At 43.1% G+C, this 22,730-nt stretch overlaps 1 protein-coding gene across 1 annotated transcript in view; it reads left to right on the top strand.

Annotated features, from left to right (window-relative positions):
- Positions 1–4,233: 4,233 nt before the first annotated feature.
- Positions 4,234–22,730, top strand: part of LOC120408154 (hippocampus abundant transcript-like protein 1) — a 48,726-nt gene continuing 30,229 nt past the window's right edge. Inside the window, exons 1-2 of the mRNA XM_039544777.1 lie at positions 4,234–4,569; positions 20,756–20,851. Of these exons, the coding sequence (XP_039400711.1) occupies positions 4,420–4,569; positions 20,756–20,851 (246 nt within the window). The 5' untranslated portion in view covers positions 4,234–4,419. The remainder of the gene's footprint in view (positions 4,570–20,755; positions 20,852–22,730) is intronic.

Below are 22,730 nucleotides of genomic sequence, written 5' to 3' on the forward strand. Positions count from 1 at the left end.
TTCATTCCTTTTGAGTGAGGAGCGGGCCACAACAATCCACATGTTCACCAGGTTCAGGCTGGAGTATTGTAACTTGAAGCTGAGTACATCACTGCTTTGTTTCACTTCCTCTATGGATTCTCAATCTGTGTTTTTTGCCAGTTCAGTGAATCAATTATATCATCTCCACCCATGGCCTGCCAAGACAGCTGTGCTCTAAGGCTGAACTGGGGGAAAATGGTGCTAATGCTGTCCCAAGCGTGACCCACTTGGGACATTAAACCAAGACATAACTTGCAGAAGATTGTATAGATTGTCTTAATACTGTTTTTTGCTTTTCTTGTGCACTTTGATAAGCAACAATAGTTAACGATGCAGACATGTAAATTATCATCTTAGATTATAGCATTAATATGGCATTGAAATGAACGAGTAGCCGTCATAGCTCCCTGTCTGCAAACTTAGCCAGCTATCACAGAATTGGTTTATATTTTAAAGGTTATCTTCACAACCATAAAGATTAGAGACTTTAAAAATAATTATTATTCTGCAGCACAAGATGGCAGTCTGCAAAAAAAGTGCAGATTTGTAAGGCCAACAAAAATCAGCCAAAAATCCACCATGTGCTGTAGTCCTCTAGAATAATGCAGCTAATAAACCCAGAACAAAGTGTATGGAAGCTAGAGACAAAATATTCTTGGAGGAAGGAGCTCAACTAGGGAATGAGCTACCAGAAGATGATTAGACCAATCTAGAGTCCAACCACTTTTTAGAACACACTGCAAGTCCCTCCTTTGGGATAAAGCTTTTCCACTGTAACGAGAATGATAATTTTATATTTTCTAAATAGAACTTCCTGGAAAACTTTGGAAGAGAAAAGCAAAGAGCAGAGTACTTCATGAAGTCCACTACAAACTTCATCACAATACAGATCTAACTTACTTGTGCAGTGCTTAGATACTACAGTTATAAGCACTATAGAAAACTTTAAATTTACATATATAAACAGGTAGGACTCAATCCTGCAAGGTACTCAGTTCTTTCACCCTGATCTAGAAAAGCTCTTAAGCACATGCATAGCATGTGCTTTAGTGCTGTGCTACATTTAGAACTAGCTGGTGAAGTCCTGGCCCCATGGAAGTCAATGGCAAAATATCCATTGATTAAATGGGGCAGGAATTCATGCAGAATGCTGAGCTCCTAGCAGGATGGAGCCATAGACTGTAATTGGTCAGGAAAACACACCAAAATCTCTGATACCAAAATCATTTTGACATGGAAAAAGCCTTACAACTTCAAATTCCAGACTGAGTGCAGAGAATGGCCTGTACCATTGTTCTGAAATTAATCTAATTGCTTAGGACGTGTTTTCATAGGGGCTGATCAAATACTCAAGGTAGCCAATGGGAATCTTTCCATTGATTTCAGTTCGTATATGATCATGTCCATAGTGAGCTATGATACTACTGAAAATTTTGAAGTACACTGATGACTTCAAGTAATACAAATTATAAACCTGAAATGGAAGGCAGAGACATCTGTGGCCAAAGTTTTCTAAACAGAGTGCCTAAAGTTAAACTCATAATTTCAAAAGTTTCAAAAGTGATGAGTGCTCTGAAATTCTTGTGCTAATAAACATGAGGGGTGAAATCCTGGCACCACTGAAATCAATAGCAAACATCCAATTGACTTCAAGTGGGTCAGGAGATTGCTTAAACTGCATTTATGATTAAAAGAGAAGAAGTTAGTAGAGATGAGCTGGATCTGTCATTTTTGATGTTGTTATTAAAGTCTGATCCCATTACTTAGAATACAATAAAATGAACACACACAAAACGAGGCAGGAGTGGCGGAAACCCTCTAAAAGTGTGTGTGCGGGGGCACTGGCACCCAAACCATGGCCCTGCCCACCCCATGCTGCCTCTTGTCCCCGAGGCTCTGTCCCCATGCCACCCCTTCCCTGAGGCCCCACCCTTGCACTGCCTCTTCCCCCAAGACCCTGCCCCCCATTCGCTCCTCTTCGCCCCCTCCCCACCGTCATTCACTTGTATGTAAAAAGTGGGAGGGCATAGCCATGGCAGTAGTAAGAACTTCTTAGAATGCTTTTAATGCTTTCCTAATTACTCAACTTACATTCTTAGCCTATAAGACAAACATTCACTAGTTTCTTGGCAGTAATTTATTTCTTCCTTTTTTTATATGTTGGTTTTTTAAAGTTGCTCAGCAAAATGGATAAGCGTAAGACAAGCAGTCAGATAAGCATGATCAGGTTCATGGCCCTCACCTTCTCTTGAAGAGACAGGGTGGTCTTGAAACAGGACAGAAGGATGGTAGGAAAAATTTGTGAGAAAAGGCCCATTTCTCTCTCTCACCCACCTCAGGGCACACTCTCTTACAGGTTCATGAAAGGAAAAGAAAGGAAGAGATGCTGTGGATTCTAAGGGAAGAAAGAGAGCTGAAACACAGGTGGACAGAGAAAGCCATTAGGGGACCCAGAAGGTATGGTGCACAGAGTCTGTTAAGTATTTTCTTAGGAGACCAGTAATGGAAAGTTACAACATCAAAGCAGCATTAACTTGATTTCCCTACAGGTCTGACACAACCTGGCGAGTCCGGAAGGATGTGTGGCGTTGTACAGCAGCTCTCACACTGTCACTTGTTCACATCATGGGCCACATTTGAATTAGGGCACCATCCCATTACGATTTGCCAGGATTTTCCCCGAATCAGGCTCTATCTTCTGGAGGCTACTGAAGACAAACCAGAAGATTGTAGGTGCTAAATGTTTGGCGACACAGCAGGGCTAAAGCAGGCTTCCTCCCGAAAGCACCGACTCTACAGATCCCATTGGCCGGGAACTGCGGCCAATGGAAGTTGCCGGGGTGATGCTTACAGCCAGGGGCAGTGTGTGGTGTCCCCTGCTCCTCACCCCAGGGGCCACTGGGATGTGCGGCTGCTTCCATGAGCAGTGTGGGGCCAGGGCAGGTAGGGAGCCTGCCTTAGCCCCACTGTGCTGCCAACCGAGAGCTGCCCGAGGCAGGGCCGGCTCTAGATCCCAGTGCGCCAAGCGCGCGCTTGGGGCGGCGTTCTGCGGGAGGGCGGCAGACGGCTCTGGCGGACCTCCCGCAGGCATGCCTGCGGAGAGTCCGCTGGTCCCGCGGCTCCGGTAGACCTCCCGCAGACGTGCCTGCGGAGGGTCCGCTGGTCCCCGCGACTTCGGTGGAGCATCCGCAAGCCTGCGGGAGGTCCGCCGGAGCCGCGGGACCGGCGACCGCCAGAGCGCCCCCCGCGGCGTGCCGCCCTGCTTGGGGCAGTGGAAATCCTAGAGCCGCCCCTGGCCCGAGGTAAGTGCCAACTGCTCAAAGTCCGTACCACACACTCCCTCTGCACCCCAACCCCCTACTCCAGGCTCAGCCTGGAGCCCCCTCCCACACTCCAAACCCCTCGGCCCCAGCCCAGAGCCCGCACTCCTCCCTGCACCCCAACTCGCTGCCCCAGCCTGGTGAAAGTGAGGGCGAGCGAGTGACAGAGGGAGGGGGATTGAGTGGAAAAGGGACGGGGCATGGTGCATGGGAAGGGTGTTTGGGTTTGTGTGATTTGACAGTTGGCAACCTTATGTCCCACGAACGTTTGTCTTCTCAGTGCAGGGCCGCCCAGAAGATTCCGGGGGCCTGGGGCAAAGCAATTTTGGGGGCCCCTTCCATAAAAAAAAGTTGCAATACTATAGACTATATTCTTGTGGGGACCCCTGCAGGACCCGGGGCCTGGGGCAAATTGCCCCACTTGCCCCCCCCCACCCCTGGGCGGCCCTGTCTCAGTGGCCATCCCAAAGGCCACCCCGCTCTGCCGAGTCACCGCCCGGGGCGCAATGCAACAGTCGCCCAGAGGGACGGGTGACGTCAGGTCTAAGGGGTCCTGGGCGTGCACTGGGCTGGGTGTGCACTGGGCTGGGACTCAGGGGACCTCGGTCCTATTCCCGGTCCCCCACTGGCCTGCTGGCTGGGGGACCTTGGGCAATGGATGCTCCCCACCCCCAGGTGGCGCTGCGAGCAGGCTGCCTGGCGCGGACCTGGCTAGGCGCCCAGCTCTACGGCAACGCGAGGGTTAAACACTAACCATACTGTAGGGGTGGGGCGGGAAGAGGGAAAGGCGCCGGCATCACGTGACCGGGCGGCTCTCTCGCGCCGGGGGCGGGTCGGTGCTAGGACCCACCCACCCGACCCGTTCCGCTGCTCCGGCCCCGCCCTCCTCTGCCGCAGGCCGGAAGCGCTGCGGAGCGGGTCAGTGACGTAGTTTCCGGTGGGGGCGGTGGTCACTGTGGCCGGGGAGCGCTGCCCCTCCCCCTCCGCGGCTGCAGATGAAGGTGCCGGCGGGAAGACGCCCCGAGCCACAGACCCCGCCGCTCTGCCGTCCCGGCTGCACCGGGAGGATGGGCGCGAAATGAGCCCCGAGCCGGAGCCGCCGCCAGCCCCGGCCGGGGAGGCGGAGGCGCCAGCAGCAGCAGCAGCAGCAGGGGAGGGCGGCGAGAAGCGGGGCATCTGCGTCATGCTGGTGAAGAGGATCGGCCTGAAACCGGGCGGCGGCAGCGCGGTGAGTGCGGGGCGGGGGCGCCTGTGGTCGGGGCAGGTGTGTGAGATCCGGCGGGTGCTCCCAGCCCGGCGGCGGGTCAGGTTCTCAAACGCGGGTGAGGGCTGGTGCCGCTGGCCGGGGGCTCGCACCGCATCTCCCGTGCCCGGGGACCCGCACTGGCTGCGGTGACACTGTGCTAGGGCGGCGGGACCGCGGGGCTCCTTGTGCCGATCCGTTCTCCCCCTGTGCAGGGCAGCCCTGCAGCGCGGAGGTCTCCAGCCTAGCAGCCTTACTTTGTTCAGTGTTTCCATTGTCTGCAGCCTGGGGGGAGTAAATAGCCGGTCCCTGCTTAGAGCCAGGGCAGTAGCCTCCTTGTTTCCTCGTCATAAGAACAGCAAATTGTCAGGCGGGGCCATTTTCTATGTCTCTTACTCTTAAAAGTTACCTTTGAGGGCTACAAAGGCGCTAACCGGAAATAATTTGAATTTACTTTCTAGGACATAGGCACAGAAATTATCTTTGGTAGTAGAATTGGTTAATGGCTCACCGCATGCATAATTAAGTAACCCTCTGACGCCCCGTGCATGGGGAAAATCCAGTTTGTATTTAGGATGTATTGCATAAACTCTTCTGAAGTTGGGAGTGTCTTTAGCAGCGTCTTTTATAGTAGTTTCACTTCACTGTGAATGAACTTCCACATACCAAATGTAGGGTAAAATGTTCAGTTGGTTGGAGTAAAAACTCTGCTTAACTTGCTATTAACTTGCAGTGGGTTTTGAAGCTCCTTTTGTCAAGTGGACCATAATGTTGTAAATAGTTGGTGCTGAGTGACTTTGGTGTCAAACCCAATCTGTTGTACTGGCTGAAAAGTTGAACAGAAGGCTTCTGCAGTTGTCCTGCTGCTCTCCCCTAACTAACCTCGAGTTGCGAGTTGCGGAACTTTGGTCTGAGTTTCTATTACTGTGTTTCAGATAAAGGAAGTTGCAGTTTGTGTGAGCCCTGGGTAGATGGTATATAAAGAATATTTAATCTCTTCCTGTGTTTATCCTATTCTTGGCATTTCTAATTTGTGTGAATGTGGTAACTTCTCTTTGCCTCTTCTAGCAAGCTGAAGCCATAGAGCTATTATCTATTTTAAAGGATACTGTCAACTTGAAATCCAGTCTATTTAAAAGTAGCTTCAGGTAATAGATCTGCTCCTGAAGCTCCCAGCCCATTTTTGTTTCAGCGCTTTCTAGTTGTCTTTCTTTCCCTGTTTCTTTGTGAACCTGATGCAGCCTATTGGCTATGTCTACAGAGGCACATCTGTAGTGTAGACAGTTATTACAGGGATGGAAATGTTCTTCTGTTGATGTAATAGCTACCACCTCTTTGAGAAGTGGATTTAAGTCATAGAAGAGTACTTCCATTGATCTAGTGGTGTCTGATCTGGTGCTTAGCCCAATTTAACTACATACATTGTACAGGGGGTGAAATTTTTCCACACAGCTCATTTGGAATGGGAAGTACACAATCAGGCAGCCCCAGAAACAAAAATAAAGCAAGTACAGTACTGTGTTCAGTGTAAACTACTAAAAAAGGAAAGCTTAAAAAAAATGACAAAGTAAGGAAACAGTTTCTGTGCTTGTTTCATTTAAATTAAAGTGCTTAAAAGCATTAAGTTGATGTTCATTTGTAAACTTTGAAAGAAAAACCAAAACGTTTTGTTCAGAGTTACGAACATTTCAGAGTTACGAGCAACCTCTGTTCCAGAGGCATTCATAAATGTATACCCCAAATTAAGAAAAACAGTAAAAGAACTAAAAAAGAACCACCGTGGCTTAACAACCATGTAAAAGAAGCAGTGAGAGATAAAAAGACTTCCTTTAAAAGGTGGAAATCAAATCCTAGTGAGGCAAATAGAAAGGAACACAAACACTGCCAACTTAAGTGCAAGAGTGTAATAAGAAAAGCCAAAGAGGAGTTTTGAAGAACGGCTAGCCAAAAACTCCAAAGGTAATAACAAAATGTTTAAGTACATCAGAAGCAGGAAGCCTGCTAAACAACCAGTGGGGCCCCTTGATGATCAAAATACAAAAGGAGTGCTTAAAGACGATAAAGTAATTGCAGAGAAACTAAATAGATTCTTTGCTTCAGTCTTCACAGCTGAGGATGTTAGAGAGATTCCCAAACCTGAGCTGGCTTTTGTAGGTGACAAATCTGAGGAACTGTCACAGATTGAAGTATCACTAGAGGAGATTTTGGAATTAATTGATAAACTCAACATTAACAAGTCACCGGGACCAGATGGCATTCACCCAAGAGTTCTGAAAGAACTCAAATGTGAAGTTGCGGAACTATTAACTAAGGTTTGTAACCTGTCCTTTAAATCAGCTTCGGTACCCAATGACTGGAAGTTAGCTAATGTAACGCCAATATTTAAAAAGGGCTCTAGGGGTGATCCCGGCAATTACAGACCGGTAAGTCTAACGTCGGTTACTGAATACTGCGTACAGATGTGGTCTCCTCACCTCAAAAAAAGATATTCTAGCACTAGAAAAGGTTCAGAAAAGGGCAACTAAAATGATTAGGGGTTTGGAGAGGGTCCCATACGAGGAAAGGTTAAAGAGGCTAGGACTCTTCAGTTTGGAAAAGAGAAGACTAAGGGGGGATATGATAGAGGTATATAAAATCATGAGTGATGTCGAGAAAGTGGATAAGGAAAAGTTATTTACTTATTCCCATAATACAAGAACTAGGGGTCACCAAATGAAATTAATAGGCAGCAGGTTTAAAACAAATAAAAGGAAGTTCTTCTTCACACAGCGCACAGTCAACTTGTGGAACTCCTTACCTGAGGAGGTTGTGAAGGCTAGGACTATAACAATGTTTAAAAGGGGACTGGATAAATTCATGGTGGCTAAGTCCATAAATGGCTATTAGCTAGGATGGGTAAGAATGGTGTCCCTAGCCTCTGTTCGTCAGAGGATGGAGATGGATGGCAGGAGAGAGATCACTTGATTGTTGCCTGTTAGGTTCACTCCCTCTGGGGCACCTGGCATTGGCCACTGTCGGTAGACAGATACTGGGCTAGATGGACCTTTGGTCTGACCTGGTGCGGCCATTCTTATGTTCTTATAACTCTGAGATTCTACGGTATTTTATGTCATGTCAGTTTAAGTCATCTCAGCTGAAAACCATGTGATTGTCATATTGCTAGACTTCTTCTGTCTGATGAGCATTTATTGAATGGGGTTATTCAAGATAAAATAATAAGGACCAAGTCTTGTCTTTATGGGTGTGTGCTTGCAAAGCTCTCTTTGAGGTTAGGAAGATTGCAGTGTTGTGATCTGAAGTCAGAAATTTGCCTTTTGGCATTTTATAAATGAAGAAATACTATAAAATGAATTTTTGGTCAGCTACTTGATCTGGCTTTTCAGTAGATGCAATGTTTGGCAGGACAGAAGAATTATGACAATGGATTTTAAATTTATTTGTTTTGACAAAGTGGAAGAGTACTTGGAAGTAAGTCTGTCTTGTTGTGCAAGTTTCTTCATCTTTTCAGTTTTGGAAAAAGGTTTTTCATGTCAGGAATTAATTTCCCTATTTAAGTCTTGCTTTGTTGAAGTTTGTTTTAATTGTTCTCTTATATTGTAGAAATAAGACACACACAAACTTTTCATTGAATGTGACCTTTTCAAAATCAGTTGTTTTCCTTGAAACTAATATCAGAAGTCTGTAGTCATTTAACTAAGTGAATTCTAATGGTATTAAATACATTTATGCTGGCACTATAAACTTAATAATTTTAGCTTTAATTGTCTTCTAAAATTAAATTGACACTTTGGCTGGACATTGGGTTGGTTTCTACACAAGTGCCTGCTGGCAGTACTATACCTTCTGATGGTACGGAGTTAAAATCAATACCATGGTAAATTAAGTTTTGCAACCATGGAGGAGGTTCATATAATAAACATTTTACAACTAAGGAAGTTTTTTTTTTAGGAACACCGATAGCAAAATAACTATTATTCAATACTAACTTATTGTGGTCTATTCTGCAACAAGGTTTTTCCTTTTACAGATTTAAGTGCAGAGGAGGAAATATGCCTCTAACTTTTTCTGAATCAGTAGTAACACTTAGTAATTGTTTTCTAACACTGAAATTCTACAGCTTCCACATAAACTAGTTTCTTATGACAAAACTATAAATGTATTATCCATTTTCACCTACAGATTATTCTTGTAGTATCACTAATAATATTCCCATTCTATTGAGGTACAATAGCAGAGTACAAGAATTTGGCTCTACAGGTGTGTGACGGGGTTCGATTCACCACTGCGGTGCCTCCTGCTCGCCGTCCTGGGAATTAGCTCGAGGTTAGCAGTGTGCACTCCTTACGTGATGTCTCACCCATCGTCACTCCTGTCCCCGCATCTAAAACCTGCATCGCTCCCCGGACCCCGTCATCCTCTTCTGGGCAAAGCCCTTAGGCTGTGCCCCATTCGGTTCTTTCCCCCCTTCTGGGGAATCGCCAGTCTTCAGTCCAACCACTTGCCTCAGTTGCAATCTGCAGTCCAGGTTCTAGCCACTCATCTCAGTGGCAGACAGCAGTCTATGCATTGGCCACTCCCCTCAGTGGCAGGGTCTGGGGGACAGCCTGGGCCCACCTGCTACTCCGGCCACTGACCCAGGGACCCTGTAGCCGGCAGCCATGTACTGCCTCCCCTCCAACTCCGCTATCTTCTTCCCTGGGCCATCTCCCCGCAACCCCAACACCTCCTCTGCCCTTGTATCAGGATTTCAATTTGTCCACCGTCAGTTTGGAGCTTGCTCAGACTCTGCTGACCCTGGCTAGCGCTGCTCTGTCCATGGTGCTCCAGCCCTTTAAGCAATCAAGCCTCCTCCCTCGATCTCCAGGAAGTAACTGCCTTTGCTTTGCTCAGTAGCCCCTTCTTATATGGGCCAGCTTGGCCTGATTGGCTCCTCCAATAAATCTTCCCCTAATTGGCTGGCACTACAAGCCTTTTCCTTATTGGCTGCCTCCAGCGCAGCCTCCCCAGGGTAGCTTTAATCCCTTACATACCAGTGAGGAGCAGCTGCTCCATCACAAGGTGAGACATTTTTGAATGCCATCATCAAAACACAGCCATAATGATAAATTAAGTCCTTGTTCCGGGCTTTCCAACTGCTCTTCATCCTTGGCTTTGTTCAGAAGCTCTGTTTCTTTCAATGAGTAATTTTTTTTTGCTATTAAAAAGCTGAGACTTTCATGATAGAGATTTCACCTAACACAAGTATTGTAGTGCATTGAAATATACCGTTTCTTTTGTTTTTTACAGTGCAAATATTGTAATAAAAATAAAGTGAGCACTGTACACTTTGTGTTCTGTGTTAATTGAAATCAATATATTTTAAAATGTAGAAAACATCCAAAATATTTAAATGTTATTCTATTATTGTTTAACAGTGCAATTAATCACTTGACATTCCTAATAATTATAGATTGACCTCCAAAGTTGCAATGATGTTTGATGTAATCCTTGAATGTATAAATGGTAGGAGTAGGAGTATACATCTATATGCAGCGTTGATGAGATCTTTACAGGAATACTGTGTCCACACTTCAACAAGAATGTTGAAAAATCTGGTTTGGATTCAGAGAAGAGCTACAAGAATGTCTTGAAGCTTGAGGTTTTGGTCTACAGCAGGATGGTATACATGAGTATAAAGCCATCAGACTTTAGGAAATGACAGCTGGTATAGAAAGTTGCATTGCATCTTCACAGCAACACAAGCTAGTATGATCCTGTTAAACCTGTCTTCCATTTTCTGCACTGGCTTCCCATAGACTATCAAGTCAAGTTCAAGGTCTCAGTCCTTATCTTCAACGGTGCAGTCAGGATGCATTAATTTAAATCAGGTATTTAAATAAGGGATTTTAATGATTTAAAGCAGAAAGCAGGAAACCTTGATTTAAAGTGATTTTAATTTTGTTTTGCTTTTTCATTTCTTGGTTGCTATCCTAAGGAGAGGAGGTGCATTCTCATTGGTTGGTATAACCAGTAAAACTTGTTAATTGCAGCCAAATACGGATTTTAAACTAAATTTGATACTAATATTTGCTAACCAGGCCGGTACATTCTCTCTCTCTGCGCATTTATTTAAGCAGTGTTATAACTGAACACATACTTATTCACACTTGTAATTTTTTGCATTATTTCTATTAGAAAACAGTGAATGGTGTGTTTCTTACTAGATAATTTTTTACTCATGATTTATATCAAGGTGCATGTGGATGGAAATTGAATTCCTGTTAAAAATGCACAAAACTAACCTTTTAAGATGCTTATTAGTTAAATAAAACTACCTTAAATGTGCTGGATGCATAAGAGTTTTAACAAAATGTCTTTTGCATTTAAAATTGATTTATTAAACAAAGGAAGTATTAAATGCAGTTAGTGAATTGATTGTTTCTGATCACCATGGGCTGCATTTTCAAAGGTAGTTAGGTGCCTAAAGATGCAGATATACCTAGTGGGATTTTCAAAAGTGCCTAATCAAGTTAGGTGCCTAATTCCCATTGTCATTCATGCTTTCTCATGTGTAGATCTCATCCTCTCCCACCTGGTTTTTATTCATAGACTTCAAGAGGAAAACAAACTTTCTGGCTTTTTCAACAGCTAATTGGTTTCTCAGCTTTGAATGAACTGGTCCAAATTAAGAGAACTGTCTGTACAATTGCTAGCTAAAGTGAACCAAAAGCAAATGAGGCAAAAGCTATCTGCACAACACAAACTGAAAGTACTTACATCAGGGGAAAGAAAAGAGAAGACTGAAAATAATATAGATACTTAATGTGACACTGTGACATACTTGTAAAGCTTGAGTTGACCTCAAGAGTAATATTCCCCTCCCCCTGATTGTATGTACAGTTAAAAAAGCAGAACTCATTAAAATTTACGGGCTCCTTGGTGCAGTATGTTTTCATTCATTTAAATGATTTTAGTGAATTATAATAAGTTTAGGCCTTAACATAAGTTGTCATAATTTCAAATTTAATTTTAAAAAAGGTTCTTTTTAAAAAGAAACTTATTTAAAGAAACTAATTTAAATAAAAAATAACCTTTACTTTTAAAAAAGTCTATTTTCCTCTACTCTGCACTCCAGGGCCTGACCTAGGGTAGATCAGATTGCTTGAAATGCAGGGATGACAACAATGACTGACAACTCCACATCTTGGGCCTTGTCTACACTTACAGCAGATCGACGCTGTGATCGATGGAGCAGGGGTCAATTTAGCAGGTCTAGTGAAGACCCACTAAATCGACTGCAGAGCGCTTTCTGGTTGACTTTGGTATTCCACCGAAATGAGAAAATTAAGGTAAGTCAACGAGAAAGCGTCTCTCGTCAATGTAGCACAGTGAAGACAGCAGTAAGTCAACCTAAGCTATGTGGACTCCAGCTACGTTATAAAGATGCTTCCCCACTCATCCGGAGCCCTGCCGCCGCACACCCAGCGTTCTGAGAGGATCGGGGCTGCATGCACGTGCAACAGCAAGGCTCCGGATGAGTGGGGAGCCTCATGGTAAGGGGCTCCTGCACCCCCCTCACATTCCCACCTGTACCCCTCACACCAAATGAGAGGTTCCCTGGTAAGTGCCCCCACACTCAGACCTCCTGCCCCAACCCTGAGCCTCCTCCCTCATTCTAGCTCCTGGCCAGACCCTTCACCCCCAGCCCTGTGTTCAGTCCACTCCCACCCTCAGCTCAGTGCAGAGAGAGGAAGAGAATGGGCCAGAACCAGGGAGAAGGTAGGTGCCCACTGTATGTGGGCAGGGCCGGGACCCCAGACCGGCAGCAGGCTGAGCGGGTCCGGCAGCCGGAATCCCGGCTGGCAGGAGCCAGCGGATGGAACCCCTGAGCGGCAGTGGGCTGAACCACTCAGCCCACTGCTGGTCTGGGGTCCCAGCTGCTGGCACAGCCCGCTGCTTGTCTGGGGTTCTGGCTGCCGGACCCTTCCCAGCTGGAGTCCCGGCCGCAGGCCCCACTCAGCCCACTGCTGGCCTAGGTGAACAGAACCCCAGACCAGCAGCGGGCTGAGCGGGACAGCGGTGTAAGATCAACATTTTAATTTTAAATGAAGCTTCTTAAACATTTTGAAAACCTTGTTTATTTTACAATACAACACTACTTTAGTTATGTAATAAATAGACTTGTAGAGAGAGACCTTCTAAAAAACATTAAAATGTATTCCCGGCACTCGAAACCTTAAATTAGAGTGAGGAATCTGTTTTTAATGAGTTGTGAATGTTCAGTGGCAGACCTGAGCGTAGGCAATTTTTATTAAACATTTTGCATTTCAGAAGTGTCAAATGGTAGGACACGAACAAACTTTTCTGAAGATATTGTCCCTTCCTTAAAAAGTTTATAATCTAAAAAGTGAAGTGTTCTACAAAGAATGGGGAAGAGAAATGCAGTTAATATATATTGAAATAGTTATTCAGTAACTCCTCACTTAAGGACAGGTTACAGAGTAGCAGCCATATTAGTCTGTATCCGCAAAAAGAACAGGAGTACTTGTGGCACCTTAGAGACTAACAAATTTATTTGAGCATAAGCTTTTGTATGCTACAGCCCACTTCATTGGATGCATGTAGTGGAAAATACAGTAGGAAGATGGATATATAATATACAGTGTGTTACCATACATACTATAAGGAGAGTGATCAGTTAAGGTGAGCTATTATCAGCAGGAGAGGAAAAAAAAACTGTTTGTAGTGGTAATGAAAATGACCCATTTCCAGCAATTGACAAGGAGATGTGAGGAACTGTAGGGGGAGGGAGGGAAATAAGCATGGGGAAATAGTTTTACTTTGGGAGTGGATGTGCCATTACACAGTCTTTATTCAAGCCTAATTTGATGGTGTCCAATTTGCAAATTAAATCCAATTCAGCAGTCTCTCGTTGGAGTCTGTTTTTGACTTTTTGTTGTTGTAATATTGCGACTTTTAGGTCTGTAATTGAGTGGCCAGGGAGATTGAAGTGTTCTCCAGCTGGTTTTTGAATGTTATAATTCTTGACGTCTGATTTGTGTACATTTATTCTTTTACGTAGAGACTGTCTGGTTTGGCCAGTGTACATGGCAGAGGGGCATTGCTGGCACATGATGGCATATATCACATTGGTAGATGTGCAGGTGAATGAGCCCCTGATGGCGTGGCTGATGTGATTAGGTCCTATGATGGTATCCCCTGAATAGATATGTGGGCAGAGTTGGCAGCGGGCTTTGTTGCAAGGATAGGTTCTTGGGTTAGTGTTTTTGTTGTGTGGTTGCTGGCGAGTATTTGCTTCAGGTTTGGGGGCTGTCTGTAAGCAAGGACTGGCCTGTCTCCCAAGATCTGTGAGAGTGATGGACGATACCCCATTTACATTAATTCTTACAGGGAAATTGGATTCGCTTAACATCATTTCACTTAAAGTAGCATTTTTCAGGAACCAAACTACAATGTTAAGTGAGGAGTTACTGTATATTTTTTCTTTTAATCAGATTAAATTATTACTAGCCATCCCCATTCCCCTTCTTAGCTGTGGATAATTGGCTGAATCCTTATATGCATTTTAGTAGAAGTGGGCCTTCATCTCGATTTAAGTTAGGATATGTTAGTTTCTTTGTGGAACACCATCCCTTTTCTGATCCACATATAAGGGCACAGTGGAATAAGACAAAATTCTAGTAAGCTGAATTACTCAGCTCAGAGAGCAGCAAAGAGAGATGCATTCATTGGTAATTAACTTCACAGCTATTTGGTTAGCTGAATCCACAAGTTCATCTGTTGAAACAGGAAGAAATTGTAAACTGAAGAGACATAATAGCCATGGAGCAAGGGATGCTGGGGTTCGAAAGTGCAGCCAAATTGCTTGGCTACAGGCTTAAGGAGCTTTTGGCAACTTTGCAGAAGCCTAGATTCCACTGGAGAAGTCTACAGAGGGTTGTAAAGAGTACTGGATATTTACTTTATTAAAATAAACTAAAACAAAGGGAATTTCAAGTTGATCCCCCTCCCCGTTGTTTCTTTCTTGTTAGGGATGCAAAACTAAATATTCAAGAAGTTTTCTCCTGTAGTATACACAGACAAGCTAGAAATGTATCTTCTGTTTTGTTAAATGTAAACTAATCTTGTGTATGCTATGAAACAGGAAGTGTAACATGGCAGTTAGTGTGGGAGAGCTTGACTTCAGGAATTTTGGTAATATTGCATTAATTCTAGTTTCTCTTCTGTTTAAAGCAACTGCATATACAGCTATTGGTTCTGTACCAAAATAGGTACAGGGAAGTGTTAATAAAGCTTAGTTAACTGAATATATTGGATAAAGGCACATAAAATAAAAGTCTTTTTAAAATGGTAAGATTTAGTGACACAAGCACAAGCTGGGGCGTTTTGATATGTTAAAAAAAAATGAAAGCATCTTGAAACTAAAAATACAGAGTAGGACATCCAGCATTCTGTCTTTCCCGCACGTTTTGGCGCCATTGTGAGTGTCTGTTTGGCAGTCGAGCTATTCCTTCAGCTCCAAAGTGACAGCGCACCAAAAAGTCTGTGTGGCATTCACAGAAAGCACAGCACCGTTGAGCGCCGCTTCGGGAAACAAAAGCAAGCAGTGGTGGGATCATCATCGTCATGAAGTCTGGGGATGACGAGCAGTGGCTGCAGAACACACAAGAGAGAGAGAGCCCTGATGGTGGAAAAGGGGGGGTTATTGCAATCTGAAGGCTGGCAATCCAGACAGCTACCGGTCGGTCGGGAACCAGTTTGGAGTGGGAAAGTAATCTAAGCTAGAAAGATGTGACTCTGGGGCGTGCAGGACATGGTGGATGGCTTTGCACAAATGGGTTTCCCTAACTGTGGAGGGTATGTAAAGTGAAGGAAGGATGGGGAAACATTCAGTGCATGGACACCAGAGTTCAAGAGGCTGAATAGCTGAAGCTGCACAGCAGAGAGAGAGGGGAGGAGAGGCCCAGCACAGGGCTTCAGGAGGAGGGGGGATGCCTTGAGGAAGAATTTGAGGCTGAAAGCCAACAGTAATGTGACTTGCATGGGAGGGAATTGCACTGTTTACACTGTTATTATATTATCCCTAAAATGATTTGCAGTGCCTCTTTCTTTACTGGGCTAGGGTATCTTTCACTATCTGCTATATAAAGACTGTTTTTCAAAGCCAAGAATTGTTTTATTGTAAAAAAAAAATTCCTTGACAGACAGACAGACACACAACATTTCATGAACACAAGAGGCTGCTGCAGACAGTCCGATTGCTGTGAGACAGTCCTTGCAGCCAACAGGTCTCTTCTTAGCTGGTTTTGCTTTCTTTTTTTGCCCACATGTCTCTGCCAATGTCTCGCTCTTCATGCTTTCCTTCTCTCTCACTCCTTCTCTCCTTTTTTTCCTCTCAGAGCAGAGAAGTGAACAGTCTCTCTCTCTCTCTCTCTTTTTTTCTTTTCTTCTTTCTTTTTGTTTGCTCTGTGCTGTGGAACATCTGCCCACTCCACTCCAGGAGTCAAGGTCAGAAATGAAACATTTAACAGGGGCAGCATTGTATCCCACTATCTCCAGACATGAATTGTTACACTGAGGAGTTTGCTCAAAAGAGTCTCCAACATTTTTCACAGGAGTTAATCCTGCAAGATATTTATCCTGGGATCATTTAAAGCTGCTCACCTGAGGGCAGAGCAGTAGAGTGCAAACTGATGAGCAGAGTGGCTGAACAGGAATTCTGGGATTGATTAGAGTATTTGAAGCAGTGCTGTGAATTGTTACTCTGATTATGGCAGTATGGATACAGGAGAGGTGAGAGATCATCCATAAAGGTAAAAAGCTACACCTTAAAAAATCCCTTAACTGTCAAATTCCTCACTTTATTTTCTTAACAGCACATTATCAGTTCACTTAATATAGGCAATGTGTTCTTTTGAAAGACATAACAAATAGTGCATGAATACAATGTCTACATCAGTGGAAATATATAACCACTCTTAGCTGGTACCAAATGTCGCAATACGTTATATTATTGTCTGGGAAAGAATTCCCAGGAGAGGGAGGAAAAAAACTAAAGTTCCTGCAAATGTCAATTAAGATTCATAGACTAAACTCAGTTAATGTTTTTTTATCATTTAGTAGATGCCCACATTTGAGTGACCAGCGTGATGAAAATAAAATGGTTCTGGTTGAACTAAAAGCATCTCATCAAATGATGTCATACATGGGGAAGGTGCACTGAAGGGGTACAGCACTTAGTACTCTGGGGCCCTGATCCTGATGGAATCCTTTGGCACTAACATAATACAAATGAAATAACTTTGGAAAGGGACACTTAAGGCTTTTGGCATGGGAAACGTGAGAGGCAGTTCTTTTTTTATGGAATAAGCACATTAGCTAGACAATTCAATTAAGATAAGTAAAATGGTTAACAATATTGATACTTAAATTTGCATTATTATATTGCAAAGTTAAATTTTAATGTGTGAAAATTGGTTGGAAAAGAGTTAATGTGTAAATGGTTGCGATGAGGCTGTCTAAGGGACAAATGCTGCCAAAACGGGAGCCTGACACCAGTCTGTAACTTTGATCAGAGGAGTTAAAGAAAGTGAAGCAGGTTATCAAACTTACCCTGCTATAGTACTTTTTCAGAGAAATACTAAAAACATAACCCTCAAAAAGGCTAATAGTATGGTATTTGAACCACTAATAAAAAGAGCTTTCTCTCTTTCTTCTCCTACCTGTTCTTGAAATTACAAATTATGCTCTTCCTCTTATATTGTAGAAGTCTTAACAAGCTAGATTTATCCTCTATAAGAGTTTATTGGGAGTCTAGGGAACAGGTTTGTTCATGTTGAACAGCTATGTTCTGGCTGAAAATATTTTGATGGCATTCTTGGAATGCGGTACTCAGGTCACAGGCAACACATTACAATGAATGTTTTGTGAATTTACTGTCCTCTTTCACAGAGAAATTTAACTTTGGGGAGGAGAGGGGAAACAGAACATAGAGAGGAAGAGAAGTGTGGTGGAATGGAGCTTTGCTTTTATTTCTGATATTTTAAACATCTTTGATAGGTTAGGATTTCTTAATTTTGGCCAACAGTGCTGACTGACAGCTTTGGTAATTGGTTCGTTAGATATTAAGGAGAGAGAGGGATTTAGTGTGATGTACATGTACTTTTCATCTTCACTGATTTTGCAGCTGTGTGTTTTGACTAATGCAGTTTGTTGAAAGATGGTTTGGTTTATCTTTATCATAGCACTTGCCGTAAACTTTCTCTGCATAAATTCCAATAACTTATATAAGAAATATGAATCGTGATATGGCAGGAAAATACTATATCTGAAATTTCTTCATGTCACTAGGAACATTAAACTTTTAACATGTTAACTCTTTAAAATGTTGTGATGGAGACAAGGAAAACTCTATGGTTCAGGTGATTATCCAGATCACTGATTGTTCCCGTGCCACACTTAAGTTCATGTGTTCTTCCTCATCTGCTGCTATAACACAATGTTCTGGTTTTCCTTTAAGATTTGGAGATGAGAAGCCTGTCCTTTATCTTCCAGTTTCAAGAATCCTGAAGCTCTGTTACATTTTGAAGCGCATAACCATTTGTCTTACTTACATCTGTCTCAGCCTACTTCTCATTTTTTAAACTGCGTTACACAAATTGTCTCATTCTGTTACATCATACTAGAGCTATATGTTTCACTATTTTGAGTACTACTACGGTGCTTCTCTTTTCTGGGGAAGTTCTCCTTTTAGAGGTCTTGTTAAACTCAATGTTCGGGGAGGGGGAGTTCGTCTGAACTATTGCAATTTTGAGTCCTGTAGGGAATTTGCAAGACACACGGCTTGGAAGTATCTTGACTGTGGCAAGAAAGAGATGAAAACTTTCTCCCTTTGTGTAATGGAAATGCTTTGTGATGTGGCATATTCATTTTACCACACTTAAAATATTTAACTTAATGCAGACAACTACTGTGTACGTTTTCAGTATAACCACTTGAAGACCCTGTCCTGCAAACACTTAGGCACATCTTAACTGTTCTACCATGAGTAGTCCCACTGATTTAAATGGAAATGCTCATGGTGGTAAAGTTAATCATATGCAGCAGCGATTGCAGGATTGGCATTTAAGAGACTGTGGCTGCGGGAAGTCTGAGTATAAAGTTGTGGATTATGTATATAATTTATCAGTGTACCTTATTTCAGAGCTAGATGTCTGATTTTTGCCTGCATTAACCTGTTTTGACAGATACAGCACTTAATTTGTTGTGTATGTGTGCTTTTGGGAGAAGAGGTATGCAGCAGCAAACAAAAATAATTTAATAACATCTGATGGTCAGGTTAGCAATTACTGTAGATTTATATACTTAGTGTCTACTCTAGGGAATTCTTTTAAAATCCCACCCATGACATGGTTCATCTGAATAGAATGTTTAAGTGAACTAACATGGTAATAAAGCCTTGTTATAGGCCCTGATTAAAGCACATTTACAATCACGGTTCCCCTGGTATATCAAAGCCATTGAGCTGAGGAGGAACAGTAAGTCCATAACTATATTATGTGTTTTCATCATAAGTGCTCTATAAACATGAGTTAATGAAGCCTTAAAACACCCCCTCTGTGGTAGGTACTTGAACTGTTTTACAGATGTTGTAGTTAAGGCAGAGGGACCACGGGGGAAAGGAGTCTGTATCAGAGACAGTAGAGCAACGAGTTCCTGGGTCTCCAGTCCTTTGAGACTGTAGTTCTCTTTACAGTTTTAAACCTTTTTATGACCATATGATTAAAATTGGAGAGAGTCTTCTTTGGAGCTTGTTTAAAGATATGAGGTAAATTGTTCCAAGTTGAAAAATATATCGAAATAGTGAGCCAGAAAAAAACTCAAATTACATGTTCAAATTTGTTGAGATTGAGAACTTCAATGCATTTATTCAACATGGAATATAGTAATCTTTCTAATATGTAGCAAAGCGCAGGTTGTAATTTAGTGCTTTTAATACCATGGAGCTAAATATATCAAAAGGAAAACTATATGAGAAATTTAAAGGTCTACATATAGCATGTCATGTTGCTGTTTATGATGAAATCAGCTGATAAAGATCAATGTTGGTCATTTCTATGAACATATGCAGGACTCGAAAAATCACCTACGTGGATGGACAGCTCTGCCTGTTTGTTTAGGGTGCCGAAGCCATCAACTTCTGGCAGAACTTAAGCTTGCATTTATTTTTGTCATTTTTCTATCCATTAGGCATGTGATGCTCTGCAGTGTTGCCTTTCTGATTCTGAAGATAGACTACTGTAGTGCCTCTGCTGCTCAAACTTTCCTAAATAGCTTGTAAGAATGATTAGTTTCACTTGGGCAAAACAAAAACCTCTGGACAGTGGTGAAACTGAAGGGAGAAATTAATTTTGCTGCTGCTTAGTAACCTACAAGAAGAGATGGGAGCTGGAGTTATTCACAGGGAAAGACCCTCCAAAAAAGGAGACTGGAGGTGGGATAGAGTAGTAGAAACTTTTCTCTTGACTCAGAGGAAGGTTAAGAGTGGGGAGATGTTTCTCCAAATCAGCTCGAGGTTGGGGAAGCAGGTCTTCAGATATGCAAGAGTAACTTCTGAGGAAGGTTCATGGGCAGTACTCTTAGACCAGTGGTTCTCAAACTATTTACCACGCGGCCCACAATGTGTTATGTGGGCCGCATCCAATACTACCCCTATGGCCCTGAAGATGTCACATGGGCTGCAGCCATGCCAACTGGACCGCAGGTTGAGAACCACTGTCTTAGACAAATCTAAGAAGCTTTCCCCCTTCTCTGAGGGCGGGAGCTTGGCTTCTTCCTAGGGCATTGCCCCTAGACATCATTGTTGGATCTGCTCACTCCCCTCCACAAATCATTCATACTGCCTATAGCTGTTAGGTTTGGAAAGCTAAAACAACATATCAAATGGGGAATGGCTGGTGGCTTGAGTGGTTGGGAGGGAAGGTTTTTTATGTTGATGTGATCAATTTCTCTTACCCTGGTTACTTGGCTCATTCAGAACACCTTTAAAGTGTTTGGGTTTTTTAAATTGTAGGTCACCTTGAAAGCTTATTACTGTTTCAATGTTATGTAAATTGAGAAGTCACTTCAAATGATATCCATTATTCATATTTAAATACCCCTTTATTTTTAGCAACAAGGTATCGGTCGACCAAGTGTGTACCATGCTGTCGTGGTCATATTCCTGGAATTCTTTGCCTGGGGACTATTGACAACTCCCATGCTAAAAGTACGTATTGCCAATCTGTTTCTCTTTCCCTATGATAATATCACAGCTCAGTTTGTTTACTTTGGAGATCCTGTTCATACTGTCTGGGGGGCTCTGGTTTTAAATGAGTTTTATTTTATTCCCCGGTGTCTTAATAAAGCAGTTTGAGGTCTCTGACTCTGTTTGCTTATATCAAGCCATCATGATTTGTACAGTTGGTATTCTGCTAAATGGGACCACAGCTGGACTGTCAGAGGAACTGCAAGTTTGATCTGAAATTCATTGGTAGAGCACCTACAGTGCTGCATCTTAAGTCAGTGTTGTCAGAGCCTCATTTTTATAAGAACAAAAAGTATTTAAAAGAAAAAATTAACTGCAGAGGTTTTGTTTTATAATGTAAAGTCTTGAGTGTATGCTTTATTTGCCAGTTATAACTATTTAATTATGGACAGGGAAGATTATAACTTTTACTGCAATGTGGGCTGTTTGTTATATCAACATAAAATTTGCAGTAAAATTTATTAAAGATCTTCATGTTAGAAATAGATTTCACAGCTGCTTAAACCCTTATAGAAGGCAGCTACTCTCCAGATGGCTAGATCATTTAAAGGATTGGCAATAGGATATGGAGTCTTTTATCTTCAGGTTAGAGATGTAAATTCTTTCCATATCAAGACCGCCTAAGGGCTGGTCTACACTGAGGACTTATATTGGCATAACTACTATCTCTGAGGGGGTCTGAAAAATCCACATGCTGAGGTATGTGGTGTGGCTATTGTGACTTAACCCCTGCTGTAGACAGTGCTATGTTGATAGAACATTTCTTCCTGTGACCTAGCTACTGCCCGTCCGGGAGGTGGATTAACTACAGTGATGGGAGAACCCTTTTGTGACTGTAGTGCAGGAGTTCTCAAACTGGGGGTTGGGACCTATCAGGGGGTTGCGAGATTATTACATGAGGGGTTGCAAGCTGCCAGCCTCCACCTCAAACCCCGCTTTGCCTCCAGCATTTATAATGGTGTTAAATATATAAAGTGTTTTTAATTTATATGGGGGGGGGGGGGGTTCCGCACTCAGAGGCTTGCTATGTGAAAGGGGTCACCAGTACAAAAACTTGAGAACCCCTGCTGTAGTGAGTGTCTACGCAAAAGTGCTACAGCAATGCAGCTGCAGCTCTGTCGCTGTAGTGTTTTACGTGTAGACATGCTCTGAGTTATCAAACGGCCTCTTAGTGACAAAGATATGCTGGTATCTCGGTCTTGTTTCTCATTGAAGTGTCCATATAACATCTTGGTCATCTTTCAACAGATTCAAGATTCAAAGAGGCATGAGAACCAATATTACTTTGTTCCCTAGGAGGGTCCCCCTCAGAATGGTGGTGGTGTATATTGTCATGACAGTGAAATGAAGCTTTTTATTTGATAACTTTTGCTACATTGGCTCTTTGGATAGAGGGCTTAGGTTTCCAGTCCTGGTACTCTCAATGTAACTAAATTAACTTTTAACGATATTAACAACAAAAAGCTACCTATGTCTGGATGGGACATCAAGTCCAGCCCCCTGTGCTGAGGCAGGACCAAGTAAACCTAGACCAGGGGTTCTCAAACTGGGGGATCGGGACCCCTCAGGGAGTGGTGAGGTTATTACATGGGGGGGTCGCGAGCTGTCAGCCTCCACCTCAAACGCCACTTTTTCTCCAGCATTTATAATGGTGTTAAATATATTAAAAAGTATGTTTAATTTATTAGGGGGGGTCACACTCAGAGGCTTGCTGTGTGAAAGGGGTTGCCAGTAAAAAAGTTTGAGACCCACTGACCTAGGCCATCCCTGACATATGTTTCCTGTCAGTTTTTAAAAACCTCCAGTGGTGGGGATTCCACAGCCTCCCTTGGAAGCCTAT

The sequence above is a fragment of the Mauremys reevesii genome, linkage group 6, assembly GCF_016161935.1.
Source record: "Mauremys reevesii isolate NIE-2019 linkage group 6, ASM1616193v1, whole genome shotgun sequence".
Taxonomy (NCBI): Eukaryota; Metazoa; Chordata; order Testudines; family Geoemydidae; genus Mauremys; species Mauremys reevesii.